Source organism: Urtica dioica, chromosome 6 (assembly GCF_054948205.1).
Source record: "Urtica dioica subsp. dioica isolate 48M chromosome 6, U.dioica_male_clone48M_v1_H2, whole genome shotgun sequence".
Classification (NCBI taxonomy): domain Eukaryota; kingdom Viridiplantae; phylum Streptophyta; class Magnoliopsida; order Rosales; family Urticaceae; genus Urtica; species Urtica dioica.
In genome coordinates this window covers 41,116,392-41,131,462 of record NC_142761.1, presented here as the reverse complement: position 1 = coordinate 41,131,462, position 15,071 = coordinate 41,116,392, and the positions used below count along the sequence as shown (strand labels likewise).

General features: G+C 39.8%; 2 protein-coding genes across 2 annotated transcripts; both read right to left on the bottom strand.

Moving 5' to 3' along the window:
- Positions 1 to 4,743: 4,743 nt before the first annotated feature.
- On the bottom strand, positions 4,744 to 7,384 carry LOC149394200 (G-type lectin S-receptor-like serine/threonine-protein kinase LECRK1). The gene has a single exon (XM_089618282.1). It carries the CDS (start codon positions 7,382 to 7,384, stop codon positions 5,012 to 5,014), a length of 2,373 nt encoding a protein of 790 aa, XP_089474408.1. The 3' UTR covers positions 4,744 to 5,011.
- A 3,947-nt stretch (positions 7,385 to 11,331) lies between these two features.
- Positions 11,332 to 13,767, bottom strand: LOC149394199 (G-type lectin S-receptor-like serine/threonine-protein kinase LECRK1). Its single transcript, XM_089616976.1, has one exon. The coding sequence runs from the start codon at positions 13,733 to 13,735 to the stop codon at positions 11,420 to 11,422; it is 2,316 nt and encodes a 771-aa protein (XP_089473102.1). The 5' UTR covers positions 13,736 to 13,767; the 3' UTR covers positions 11,332 to 11,419.
- Positions 13,768 to 15,071: the final 1,304 nt, after the last annotated feature.

Genomic DNA, 15,071 nt, shown 5'->3' with positions numbered 1-15,071 from the left:
ATATGCCGTTTCGGACGAAAACGACCGTCAATTTTCGGTCAAAACGTAGTATACAAGCTGTAGAATGCACAGGACTTTCGACGAAAGTCGGAGAAAAAGAAAAAAAGAAACGAAAAATCGGAAATTTTTAAATCTTCATTTTCCGGGGTAAAATGATTTTTTTTTCATATAATTCCCTTCATGAATGTTGTTTGTAATGCGACGATCTATCATATATATTTTTTTCAGATTTTTTGGAGGACTTCCGGCGAACCTCCATTTTTTCCGGCGACCCACCATTTTTGCCGGTGACTAAAAAAACAGATTCTCAACACAAATTTGATCTAAAATCAGATATCTATACAACTTGATTTACGACTACAAACTTGTGAAGAAGCAAATGGTGAAGTCAAGAGAGTGGATTTGGAAATTAAAGGAGATGTATACATGAACGTTAGACTACAAACTTGATTGAAACGTGTTTAGGGAAGCAATGCTCATATTTCTCATATATATATATATATATGAAGTCAAAGTCCATGGCTGTAATTATACACATGGGACCACATAGTCTTAATTCTAGTTATTATTTTGAATATTATCAGAAGAAGCATATATTGCCGCAAATAATATATGCTGAATATAATTTGAAATTAAGATATTTTATTTATCGTCTAAATATTTATACAATATCAAAAACTATGGAAAAACAAAGAATGCAAAGAGAAAAAAAACAAAATATGGGTATTAAACCCAAAACATTATTATACATATTACTCTCAACAGAAAAATAAACATCAATACATATAAATACGTACTAAATCTATAGATATTATATAGAATATATTTGTCAAGTTTCAAAATTCAAAAGATACATATATATAATTATGTATTATCTTTTTAATATATTAGACAACATTATTTCCGTTCGGTTTTCCATCGGCACGTCGGATTTCCATCGAAAATGACATATGAAAACGGCATTTTATTTGCCATTTTCCACATTTTTTCCGTTCGATTTTCCGTCGGCGTGTCGATTTTCCGTAAATCAGGAGACTTGAAACGACATCGAAAACAGCATTTAAATCCTTGTATAGAACTATTCTGTGACTGCATTAACTTCAAAATAATTAGCGAGCTCACATCTTCTTTCTCCTTTCTCTTCTTCTTCTTCTTCAACTTCAATAAAAATAAAAATAAAAATAGAATAAAACTCCATTGTAGTCAACGTCTGAAAATCTCGAATCGCGATTTTCCACGGTAAACATGAGAAAATAAACGTGCAAAAATCGAAAAGTGTCTGAAAATCTCGGTATTTGAAAGTAACGGGAATCAAGACAAAAACCGACCAATTTAACATGAGTTTCCCCAAAATCTAGCGATTTTGTTCGAATCATTACCGGAAAGCTCCAAACTTTTAGCAAAATGTCCTCCATTATCTTAATATTCATCCTTTGCTCAAAAGTATTTATTGAGCGAATTAGTGTTTATAAGTGAATGAAGAGTTTTTTTTTTTCTTGAATTTACCGGAGGTCTTTAGAAGTAAATGCATGCTCTGTTTTTAAAGGGTAAGGGTGTATATACATAACTTCTTTATGTACATTTTATCTATAAAGAAAATAGTAACTATATATCATAACTATATACTTAAACTATATAATGTATACTTAATATTGTATAGAAATTTGAAACTATATGGTATATACTGAAAATTATATACAGAAAGGACGTCCTAAATATTAGAAAAATAACTTTTTCGAAGTGTTTTTTAAAATCATCATTTTGGAAAGAAAGCCTCCAAAAAAAACGTTAGCCCTATAATTCTCTCCTTTTTCCTGAAAGAAATTTGTAAGTAACCCATTAACAAAAAGAAAAGTAGCACGCACGTCATCCAAAGTAGAATTGACAAACTCGAAAGCAGGCCAGAATGAGAGCAGGCTCGGCCCAACGTCAAGGGTACTAAAGCATGGGCTTTAGGCCTCACTTTCGAGAAGGCCCAAAAATAAAATTTGATTAAAATAAATTATTGAAAAAGACTCATTTTATTTGGATGATCCTCTGATGTACCACTTGACACCGATTTCTAAGGGGGAAATGGCCAGATCTACTACTCAATTCAATAATTTGGACCAAAATATAGAGTTTCTTGTTTTGGACACTTTTAGTAGTTGCTTAAGTGAGCAAGTACATATTTGCCCTTCTTCTTCATTCTTCACGTTATCTTCTTCTTCTTCTCTCCTCACCCGCGCGACATTGGAGAGCAAACAGAGCAAGGAAAAAAAAATTCCAGACCACATCATCCAAGTTCTCTTCCCGGCCGGCCACCCAAAATCATCACCGCCACCTTTCCTCGCCTTCCTTCTTCCTTTCCTATTCCCGCGCGCCACTACCGAGTCTCCTCTATCGCGCGACTCACAGCCATCGATCCTCCACCGCGCGCGCGCCGGCCGAGAGAAGGGAGAACGCCGCTGCCGCCGAGGCCCAGCTTGGACGAGCACCTCGACCACTCCGATCATCTTCTCCTTGCTTAGCTCTCTCACGTGGATCGCTGCCAAGGAACGAGCCCAGGCGCGCGACCACCGAGTCTCCTCGAGCGCTCGTCCGCCGTGAAGTGTGCGCCGCCGCGAGCGAGGAGAAACGCCGGGAGGGAGAGAGAGCTTGTGGAGGAGGCCAGATTTCAGGAACATAGAGAGGTGAGGAGATTTCTTCAGATTAGAATCCATGTTGATTAGGGTTAGGTTTCGATTTGGGGGTTTTGGTTGTGAACGTGTTTTGATGATTTTAGTTGAAGATTTGAATTGCTTTCGGTGATGATTCTTCTGGTTATGGGTTTGTTCTTGGTTTTGGACGAGTGTTGTTTTGGATTGGGTCTTGGCCGTGAGCTTGGTTTGCTTGTGTGTTTTTGGCCGTGAGCTAAGGTTGGCCGTGAGCTTGGTTTTCTTGTTTTTGGCCATGTTTTACGTTTTGGCCGTGTGGTTCTTTTGGGTGGGAATTCTTAAATGTGTTGTTGTTGTTGTTGTTGTTGTTTAGTGTCTTGTGATAGAAAATCTGAGCCTCGGGAATTCTGAAATTTGATATTTCGTTCGGGCCCGGGTTTCTGTTAGTTAATTCCGAGGTTGAAATGTGGTTTTTATGACGAGTTAAGTAATTTAGAAATTGACTCGATGTTCATTTCTGAATTTCACAGCTCAGTCGCAGATCAAGTCAAAACGAGCGAAAATCGGCGGAAACTGAGCGCGTCGAAGCCGAATAGTAGTGAATTCAGAAAAAGATTTTAAAGCTCGATCTCACTCGTGAGTCGTTTATCGCTTTATAGCGTTAGACTCGAGTTTAATTTTTGGATTTGAGATTGTATTCAGGGATTATTAATTATTTATTTAAGAATGTTCGAGAATTTAAATTCTGGTTAATTAATTCAGAATTCTCGGTTTGTATGATTTTTCGGATTATTCATTTAATTTATTTAAGACTCGTTAAATTCTCGAACCCCTGAACCGACTCGCAGTGAATCCCGATAACGAACCTTAAGCTCGTCAGCTTCTCCCGAATCATTGACTAATGAGATTTCAACAATTTGAACAACTATTGTCATTTATGTTTGGGAATTAAAGACGTAAAAAAGACATAAATTACTGAAATTGTAACATATAATTAGTCATTCATCCATTATTGAAATACACTCCAAGTTTCAAAAAGACATATAATTAGTCATTAAACTATAATAACTGAAATTAGTTCCCAAAACACATACAACTATAATAATTCATCCACATCGCGAACACTTCCTAAGAATAGGCTCTTCCCCTTGAAAATATATCCGTCTCTTCTTCGGTCTACCGACGGCACGTGATCTGTATGTCGGAGGCTTGTCTCTCATTTATACAACAAATATGTTCACTCTCATACCTGAATAAGAAAATTCAAAAATCAGAATAACTTTAGATTGGTATGTATAATTGTAATAAAAACTGTCATAAATTGTAGACTTATTGTAGATATCGACGTCTAGAGTTGTAGTAACTGTAGACTTATAATATCTACAATGAGACTATTTGTATATATGTATATCTACAATTACAATAACGACGTATGACGGGGACAGTCTACAATTTCAGAGATTGTAGACATGTATATCTACAATTCAAGAACGCGAAAAAAACTCAAATGTCCAAAAACACGAAGAACAACACACAAACAAACCCAGCAACAAACAACACAGAGACGGCGGGTAATGACACCAACAAACCCAGAACGACACATACCTGAACTAGATCTCCGGCCATGATTTTTTTGCCTCACCACCGGATCGCGGCCATGAACAGCGTCGTGATTTAGAAACAAAGCCATGTGCTGAATCTCAACAATGTTCATCCTCATGTGCTCACGCGCTCGAGCTCGTCGGTGGTGAGCGAGGACGACCAACATAAAAAGGTAAGCTTTTTGTATGTCAAAATGAACGAGAGAGAAAAACAGAGGAGAGAGAGAGAGAGAGAGAGAGAGAGAGAGAGAGCTTTTTTGGCTTTATGAGCAAGTTTTGGATTAAAATGAACAAAATTAAAAATTAAAGGGCAAATAGGGTAACAAAGATTTATCTCTCCTCATATTGAAAGTATAATTGTCCAAAAACATGGACCACAACATTTTGGTCCAAACTTTCCAAATCACTACTAGTCGTGGCCATTTCCCTTTCTAAGGCTGTTGTATGTATTAATATAACCCATTTAATAAAAGGCTCATTATTTATTAATAACACCACATTTCAAGACTAATAGATTACTTGTGTTAAAAAATTCATTTAATAAAGGGCTCACTCTGGATCTGGATGAGACCTAAAATTCCCCCCCAAAAAAAAGTAATAAACTCATTCCATGACATTCTTAAGTATTATACCCTACTTTAATGTTTCAAAACGTGTTTTTAATATATCATTAATATTTTTTTAATTAAAAAATAGGCATGTTTTTTAAAATTTTGCTTTAGGCCTCAACTTATGTTAAGCCGGCATGAGAGTTGTAACAACAAATTAAAAAAATTATGAGTAAGAGAAAAATTCCGGACAGGGCGGTATAGGAATGTCGACAGTGCCCTCGAGCATGAGCACAACCATTTTCATGGAAGGCCTGAGAGAGGATTCATCTTGGACGCACCACAATGCCACTTTGATCATCCTCTCTAGTTGTCTCTTCTGAACCCCTTCTTCGGTCCCAACCAATCGCATAACTTGGTCTTTCTCAAAGCACTCATAAGCCCACTCCTCAAGCACCGCTTCTTCATCCGAAAGCTCAAAATCCGCATTCCTCCGACAACATATGATCTCGAGCAGGACGACCCCGAAGCTGTACACGTCAGCTTTTGCCGCTATCGCTTGCTTACGGTGCCACTCGGGTGCCACGTAGCCCCTCGTCCCACGTATGCCCGTGAACGTCTTCGTCTGATCGGCTTTTAGAAGCTTGGCCAACCCAAAATCCGATATCTTGGCGCACCCGTGCTCGTCCATCAGGATGTTCTGAGGCTTGATGTCGCAGTGAATGATCTGAGCCTCGCACTCCTCGTGGAGATACACCAACCCTCTACCTACTCCGCACGCAATCCCAACCCTCTCTTCCCAATTGGGCCGATTCTCTGGCCCAGAGAACAACATCTCGGCCAATGATCCTTTCTTCATGTACTCGTACACCAATAGCCTGTTGGACCCTTCGTGGCAATACCCAATGAGCCGCACCAAGTTCTTGTGGTGGGTCCGCCCGATCGCCCTCATCTCGTTACGAAACTCGTTTTCTCCTTCCTCCAACACTTTTTGGAGCATTTTTACCGCCACTTCTCTCTCCCCAACTCCGCTCTGGATTTCCCCTCTATATACCGTCCCGAACGACCCTCTCCCGATCTCATGTTGGAAACCGCCCGTCATCCTCTCGAGCTCTTTGAAAGTAAAAGACTTGATAGCTATCTCCTCCCTGAGTACCTCAGCGTCACTGCCCGGACGATCGAGCCTTCTATGCCCAAATGTCTTGTTTCTGCACAAGATCACCATCGTCGATGCGACCATCATGACGACACCGAGGGAAACGAGCGATACGCCGATGATCAAGATTTCCTTATTATTCTTTATCAGAGAAGGAGCAATCTTATGGGACGGTTTGGGCGGAGGAACATATACCTTGATGAGAGCCATATTCGAGTCGCTGACCAATCTCCGACCGTATTTCAAAGGGAGCCTTTGTTTCTGACAACTCCCTTCTTTGTAAAACGCAGCTTCGCAGTTGCAATCTTCCAAGCAAGCCTTGATGCAACCGTCCTTGTCGGAAACTGCAACGGACGAGTACTCACTTCCGACCCAAATCGTGTTGGCTAGCTCGTCCATCCTCGCTGAATCGCTCCCGCAGCTATGCACCGCAGAAATCCTCTCGCAACCGGCACTCCAATTTCCTTTTCGGACAAAATCGAACCCGCTGACACACCTGCAATTTGCCTCCCGATCATTCATCACGCAAAACCCGTTCAGCCCGCACAACCCCTTGGGAGCACACTTATCGTCCGTGGAAGACCATTCGACTGACCAACGCTTGTTCTTGTACGAGTGCACGCGTAGTATCCCGTCCGCGTCGAGCCTCACGAGAATGGCTGTACCGGAATATCGAGCGGTCGTGGCATCATAGATGGGAAAGGACGCAGGGGAATATCCCGTGAATGTGACGTCGTGGATCACGGCTCGGCTAGAGTTCATCAAGAACAGTCTTTCCTCGTTGTCGAAAACTAGGGTCACGGTCCGTCTTTCTCCAGCAGGGCCCACCGCTGCCCAGTAAGCATAAGGAGCGGTATCCGGAGTGTTAACCGCGTACTGAACGAGGTACCCGTCGTCTTGCATCTTCATCCGGAAGATTCCGGAAGAGTGATCGTCCGGCGATGCGCTGGAAACGAGCTGGTTGCCGTGCTTGAGGCTCTGGCCGGGCAAGAGGGTGTCGGTCGGGTGGTCGAAGCTCTGCCATATCACATCTCCGCCGGAGTTGTACATCACGAAGTTACCGGAGTCGAGCATCGAGGCATATGAAGCGGCCTCGGTTTGATCTTCGTCCAACTCTTCATCCCGGCCTGATTCGAGGGCGAGTCTTCCTTCTGGCGTGAATCGGAACGTGGCGTTCGAGGGGACCGGAGGGTTGTCACGCTTGAACGTCCATACGACGGTCTTTTCGGGGATTCCGGCAAGGAATATTCCGACGGAGAAGCCGTTTCCTTCGCGGTAGAATCCAAAAGCGTACAGACCTGAACTCGACGGCCATGATGAGGTTTTGGTGGGCGTAAGGGAAGAGCCACGTGTGATGTTTAATGGTCTTCGTTGTTGAGCTTCTGAACAAGTCAGCGCTAACGAGAGTATTACTACTGTTGTTAGTTTGAGAAAAGCACTCATTTTGGTGTGCCGGTATATGGTGGAATGGAATGGAATGGATGATGGATTGTATTGTATACGAGTTCGTTATATAATTTCGGAATCAATCAAGTCAATACATAAAAAATAAAAATAAAAACATGACTTTCTTTGTAAAATATGGAAATGGTCGTTGTTGAATTTCTGACCCACTTAAGGGAAGGTAGACAAGACTTCGTCAAACACGCTAATGAAATTATTACACTAATGCCATATATTATATATAGAATGAGGTTTGTAATTTAGTTTTGTTATAGTGTGTATGGGTTCTAAAAGTAAAAGGTTCCGCCAAGACGAGAGTTTGTAGTCCTACAAATTACATTATGTCTTGCTTCTTTTTTTTTTAATGTTATCTATTCATATATAATATCATTACAGCACTTTATAAATTCATCACCAATCCAAAAAGTCAAAGTCACAATATAAAAGACGTATATCTCTCTATGCATATATGATAGAAAATATATCACCAAATTGAGGGTCTTAAGACCAAGGTTTTTAATGTCATTTTCGTTGCAGTTTCGAGTCTCCTAGTTTACGGAAAATCGGCATTATGTCGACGGAAAATCGAACGGAAAAATATGGAAAAAGGCAAATAAAATACCGTTTTCAAATACCGTTTTCGATGGAAAACCGACGTGCCGACGGAAAACCGGACGGAAATAAAGTGGCGAAACAAACGAATACATATATATTTGTAAATATAGTCCAAATTTCAATCCATCTCATTTCAAAAATTAAAATCAATTTCATTTAAAATACTTTCAACTCCAACAATTTTATTTTAATATGTCAACAAAATTCCATTTCAACATGTCAATAAATTCTATTAAAAACACACTCTAACAATTTCATTTCAAACTCTAACGATTTCATTTCAATTCAAAAAGTAACAATTTAAATTCAAACTCTAACAATTTCATTTCAAACTCTAACAATTTCATTTCAATATGTTAACAAAATTCCATTTCAACATATCAATAAATTCTATTCAAACTCTAACAATTTCAACTCAAACTCTAACGATTTCATTTCAATTCAAATGTAACAATTTAAATTCAAACTCTAACGATTTCATTACAATTCAAAATGTAACAATTTAAATTCAAACTCTAACGATTTCATTTCAAACTCTAACAATTTCATTTCAAACTCTAACAATTTCATTTCAATATGTCAACAAAATTCCATTTCAACATGTCACCATATTTCAACAATTTCATATCAACGCTTCAATTAATTTCACACAATCACAATTCCAACATTTATATATGAACATTTCAATTCATTCAAAGAATCACAATTACATTTCAATTAATAAATATTCCAACAATTTCATATAAAAAAAACAATTTTATTTCAGTCATAAACTTACTTGAAAAACAGAAAAACACAAAAAACACAAAAAAAAAAAAAAAAAAAAATGTCGCTGGAAAAAATGGTGGTTCGCCGGAAGTGTTAGAAAAATCTAGAAAAAATATATATCATAGATCACAACATTTCAAACAACTTTAATGAAGAAAATTATGTTAAAAATATCATTTTACATACCAAATCAAGAAAAACAAATTCTGGGTTTTTTAAAAGAAAAAAAAAACGACGAACCTTCTCACCCATTTTCGCCGACTGTCGCCGAAAAAGTGAGGAAAACATGCTGCGCTTGGACGGCCGAAAATCCATGGAAACGAAATGTCATTTTCGCCGAAAATCCAATGACATCACAACGGAAAACGACATACTCCACATCGTCAACCGTTTGGACCGCGAAAACGACTTTTCCGGCGAAAATCGTGGAAAGCCGGCGACATTTGAAACCATGCTTAAGACTAGCAATAATGATATGATTCATGGGAGAACACTTGCGAGAATTAATGCCAACAACTTTTTATTTCCTTTGAAAATATCACGGTCTCTCGGTTCCATAATTAGGTCACAGATTAAAGAAACGAATAGAAAGAAATGATTTTTTTTTTGTAAGTGTCTAAACTTGTAATGTAAATTTTTACACAATCGAACAGTTGTTTTAAACAACATGAACACGTAAATTTGAAAGCGAAAATTATCAACTTTCGGCGACTTTTGGCTTCGGTTACGGCGAAATTTTCTTTGATTCTTCTAAGCTTTAACTTTTTTTTTAGATGATGTTAATTTCTGAAACGATGAATGAGTTTAGAGACCTCGAAATTGTTCGATATAATTTATAGTCCACTATTATCTATGGGATATCTTACGTTCACATAATGTAATCAATTTTACTTTATTTGGGTTATTAATTGAGCATTATTTTTTGTCTAAAAAGGCTATATAGACTATCAAAAGACATTATTTCCATTAATATCACAATTAATAAGAATATATTCTTACTTTCTCCCACTTGGTCCATATAACTAAGCATTCACCATAAATAAAACAAAATATATGAATCTTGTTGTTCTCTACAAGTATTATCTAATATATTCCATGTATTATAATATACAAAAAAATAGGTAAGTAGCCAACTAAAATATTTGGGATTGCTATATAGTCAACGTTTCGTAAATCTTGTTAACCCTTTCATTGAAATAATAGGGTGTGGTATTTATGTCAATTTTACACATGTAAATACATGGACGCGGTTATTTACCTAAATTTACGAAACGTTGACTATATAGCAATGTGAAACTTTAAATATGTTTATATGCCTAATGGACTCTATAATATATTAAGTCTCTCAACGCCTCTATTCTTCGGTGAATAAATCATTTTTTTTTTATTCTAGGTCAATGCTATTGATATTTTTCAATAAACAGATGAATGTACCAACCATATAAGAAAATATCAAGCAAAAAAAGAGTTTATTAGAAACAAAACGAAAGATTACATTATGGAACCACGTCCCATGTTTTCTATATAATCCTTGAAAATTTCTTTGGTGGCATACCTTCAGTCAAGGGATCGGCAATCGTCAACTCGCTGCTAATGTGTTAGATAATCACTTTATTATCTTTAACATGCTATCTAATACCTTGATACTTGATGTCGATGTGCTTGTTTCGACTTCTACTTTTGTTATTCTTGGCCAAGATAGCAGTTGAATTTTCACAGTACATCTGTAGCGGCTTAGAAATAAAGTCTACAACTCCAAGCCATTAATGAAACTCTTTACCAAACACAGTGCGATGTAGTCTCAAAACAAAATACGAATCCAGACTGCATAGTGAGTAGCAGTCAATGTCTTTTTTGTGCTTCAGTACAAGGTTTCACCAGCTAGCATAAAAACATATAATGAAGTGAATTTCCTTGAATCTATGAAGCCAACAAAGTCACCATCAAAATAGCCAATCACCCTCTTATTCATCTGTCCGTCCATACATTAGCATCTAGCTTATTGTTTCTTGTTTCTTGAACGTATCTCATATTTTTCGTTACGACTTTTCAGTGGTAAATACGTCACCTTCATATCTACTCTACTCGATACTCCAACAACATATATATACTACAGCTTCATCAAATCACAAAATTAAAGAGTGAGAAAAAGAAGATTAAAGATAAAACAAAATGGCTTTCTTTCAATACCAAGATCAAAACACTCTTCGAGTTCAAGGTAGTGTGGTTGGTGTTGGTGATAGGGTCACAATTACACTCTCATTTGTGCACTTTTGGCTTCAAAAAACTCAATCTTGTTGGGATTTGGTAATTTGTTCTAAATAGTTTTCAAATATTCGCCTACAGTTTTTTCACTCTCTTCTGACGTGTTATTTGATGTACCGAAAAAATTGTCCCTTATTTTTTGACATCGAGAAATTCATTCCTGCTATTTGTGATTTTTTTAGCGTGTAAACTTGTATTTTTCACATTGTATTCTATTTAATTCCTCATTGTTATATATGTATCTTGATATCCTGCATATTTATTTACAGGGAAAAAAATTGCAAGTAAAAAAAAAAAAAAACCAGCACTAACATCATGTAAATTAGAATTGACAAACTTGAATCCAAGAACAACAAAATGTAACAAAGAAATTCAATAAACCAACAACTACGAGAAAAATTGTGGACAAGGCGGGACGGGAATGTCGACTGTGCCCTCGAGCATGAGCACAACCATCTTCATGGAAGGCCTGAGGGAGGATTCATCTTGGACGCACCACAATGCCACTTTGATCATCCTCTCTAGTTGTCTCTTCTGAACCCCCTCTTCGCTCCCAACCAACCTCATAACTTGGTCTTTCTCAAAACACTCGTAAGCCCACTCCTCAAGCACCGCTTCTTCATCCGAAAGCTCCCAATCCGCGTTCCTCCGACAACATATGATCTCGAGCAGAAGAACCCCAAAGCTGTACACGTCAGCTTTTGCCGTTATCGCCTGCTTACGGTGCCACTCGGGTGCCACGTAGCCCCTCGTCCCACGTATGCCCGTGAACGTCTTAGTCTGATCGGCTTTTAAAAGCTTGGCCAACCCAAAATCCGATATCTTGGCGCACCCGTGCTCGTCCATCAGGATGTTCTGAGGCTTGATGTCGCAGTGAATGATCTGAGCCTCGCACTCCTCGTGGAGATACACCAACCCTCTACCTACTCCGCACGCAATCCCAACCCTCTCTTCCCAATTGGGCCGATTCTCTGGCCCAGAGAACAACATCTCGGCCAATGATCCTTTCTTCATGTACTCGTACACCAATAGCCTGTTGGACCCTTCGTGGCAATACCCAATGAGCCGCACCAAGTTCTTGTGGTGGGTCCGCCCGATCGCCCTCATCTCGTTACGAAACTCGTTTTCTCCTTCCTCCAACACTTTTTGGAGCATTTTTACCGCCACTTCTCTCTCCCTAACTCCGCTCTGGATTTCTCCTCTATATACTGTCCCGAACGACCCTCTCCCGATCTCATGTTGGAAACCGCCCGTCATCCTCTCGAGCTCTTTGAACGTAAAAGACTTGATAGCCACTTCCTCTCCGAGTACGTCAGCGTCACTGAGCGGATGGTCGAGCCTTCTATGGCCACGGATCCTGTTTCTGCCCAGGATCACCATCGCCGATGCGACTACCATGACACAGCCGATGGAAGCGAGCGATATGCCAATGATCAAGAAGTCCTTCCGATGCTTTCTCGGAGTAACAACGATCTTGGGGGAGGGTTCGGGCGGAGGAACATATACCTTGATGAGAGCCGTATTCGAGCTGCTGACCGATCTCCGGCCGAATCTCAGAGGAAGCCTCTGCTTCTGACAACTCCTGTCTACGTAAAGCGCGGCTTCGCAGTTGCAATCTTCCAAGCAAGCCTTCATGCAATCGTCCTTGTCAAAAACTGTGACCCAGGAATACGCGTCCCTCTCCCAATCCGTGTTGGTTAGCTCGTCCATCCTCGCGGAATCGTTCCTGCAGCTATACGCCACGGAATTCCTCTCGCAGCCGGCGGTCCAATTCCCTTTCTGGACAAAATCGAACCCGCTAACACACCTGCAATCCGCCTCCTGATCATTCATCACGCAAAACGCGTTCAACCCGCACAACCCCTTGGGATCGCACTTATCGTTCGTGGAAGACCACGCGACCGACCAACTCTTGTTCCTGTACGAGTGCACGCGGTATATCCCGTCCGCGTCGATCCTCATGAGAAGGGATTCACCTGAATACCCCACGGCGGTGACGTTGCGAATCGTGACTCCGCTAGAGTTCACCAAGAACAGCCTCGCTTCGTCGTCGAAAACCAGGGTCACATTCGGTCCACGCCCAGCCGTCCCCGACGACCAGTAAGCGTAAGACCCGGTGTCTGGAGTGTTAACCGGGTACTGAACGAGGTTCCCGTCTTCTTGCATCTTCAGCCGGAAGATTCCGGAAGAGTGATCGTCCGGCGATGCGCTGGAAACAAGCTCGTTGTTCTCCGTGAGGCTCTGACCGGGCAAGAGGGTGTCGGTCGGGTGGTCGAAGCTCTCCCATATCACACGTCCGTTGGAGTTGTACATCACGAAGTTACCAGAGTCGAGCATCGAAGCCGATGAAGCGGGTAAGGCTTCTCCAATGAATTCTGGGCTTTGCCCCGTTTCGAGGACGAGTCTTCCTTCGGAATTGAATTGCAGTGTCGCGTTTGCGGGGACCGGAGGGTTGTCCCTGTTGAACGTCCAGACGACGGTCTTTTCGGGGATTCCGGCGAGGAATATTCCGACGGAGAAGCCGTTTCCTTCGGGGTAGAATCCGAAGGCGTACATGCCGGAGCTCGACAGCCATGAAGAAGTTTGAGTAGGCGTAAGAGAAGAGCCTTCTGTGATGTTTGATCGTCTTCGTCGCTGAGCTTCTGAACAAGTCAGCGCTAATGAGAGGATTACTATGGCTGTTAGTTTGAGAAGAGCACTCATTTTGTTGTGATTGTATAGTGGAATTGATGATGTATTGCATCATTATATACGAGTTGATCATATAATTTCGGAGTCAACCAAGTCAATTTAGAAAAACATAATTTTCTTTATAAATAATGGAAACGGTGGTTGTGGGTGAATTTCTGACCACTTACGTGAAGTTGGACTTGGTCAAACACGTTAATGAGTGACCCCAGGAAATTTACTACACCGACTATTCAGAACTGGGTTTAGACCATATATTATTTCATTTCTAGAATGAGGTTTTTTATTTTTTTTCTTATTGTGTGTGTGTGATCTGAATTTACATTATTAATATTTCTAAAACTAATCATCTTACGTAATGCACCTGCTAAGTCCGGTCTTAATGTTTTTGCAGTCGAATCATCACAGGCTGTGAATTACAGCACTTTATTTCTCACCAGTCTACAAACTCACTGACTTTTCCACAATTCGGTCAAAGATATAGAAAAAGGTGATTTTTTTTTGTTAAGCAAGAACATGTAGGCTAATCCTTATGCTCATGTGTTAATAACTTATAATGTACTCTCTAGGATATTAGATGTGGTAAAAGAAAGTGACGAAAATGGACATTGTTATGGAAAGAGGTTAGGCACGTCATAATTTTAATAGATAAAAGTATTATTGGCACTAAGCTGTTTCTCAAAAAGCTGCTTTGCTACGAGGAGGAGTTTACTGGCTTAATACTCTAATTAATACAATAACTACATGCTTATAATAACACTAATACCAGACCTTACAACCAATAAAATACAATCAAGCAGCCACTTCAGACACGTTACCCTCCTTAATAGCCCCGCCAAACTCAAAGGGGCTGAACAGAACACTCTTGATTTTGGAGCGAAGAATAAGAAACTGATCACAAACTGAATAGAAATGTTTGTACCATAGATCCTATTCTTGTACCTCCCGTAGCTCACCTGATCAGATTGTTTGTACAAGAAATTTGATTCCTAGTTCCTTCTCTTGGTGCTTGGATAATGGTCAATGCCTTTAGGGTCTTGATCATCCCAAGTAAGCAGACGAATCGACTTATTGACATCGAGCGAGAAAAATCTCGGTTGTAACAATGATGTGTATTTTTCTTATTCTTCTTTTTTTTTTTTTTACTTCATCGTATCATTTTTTTTTTTTTACAAAATTTATTCGTCATTGTTATTAGTAACAAATTTACTTTGTAAATTCACACGACATAGTTCACGAGTTATCACACCTCTCTCTATTCCATAGACGAACACTGACCCATCAAAGGTCATTTTATTTTCTGCATTATTCATCAGTTTTAACCACAACTATAGGTATAAGAAGATCATAC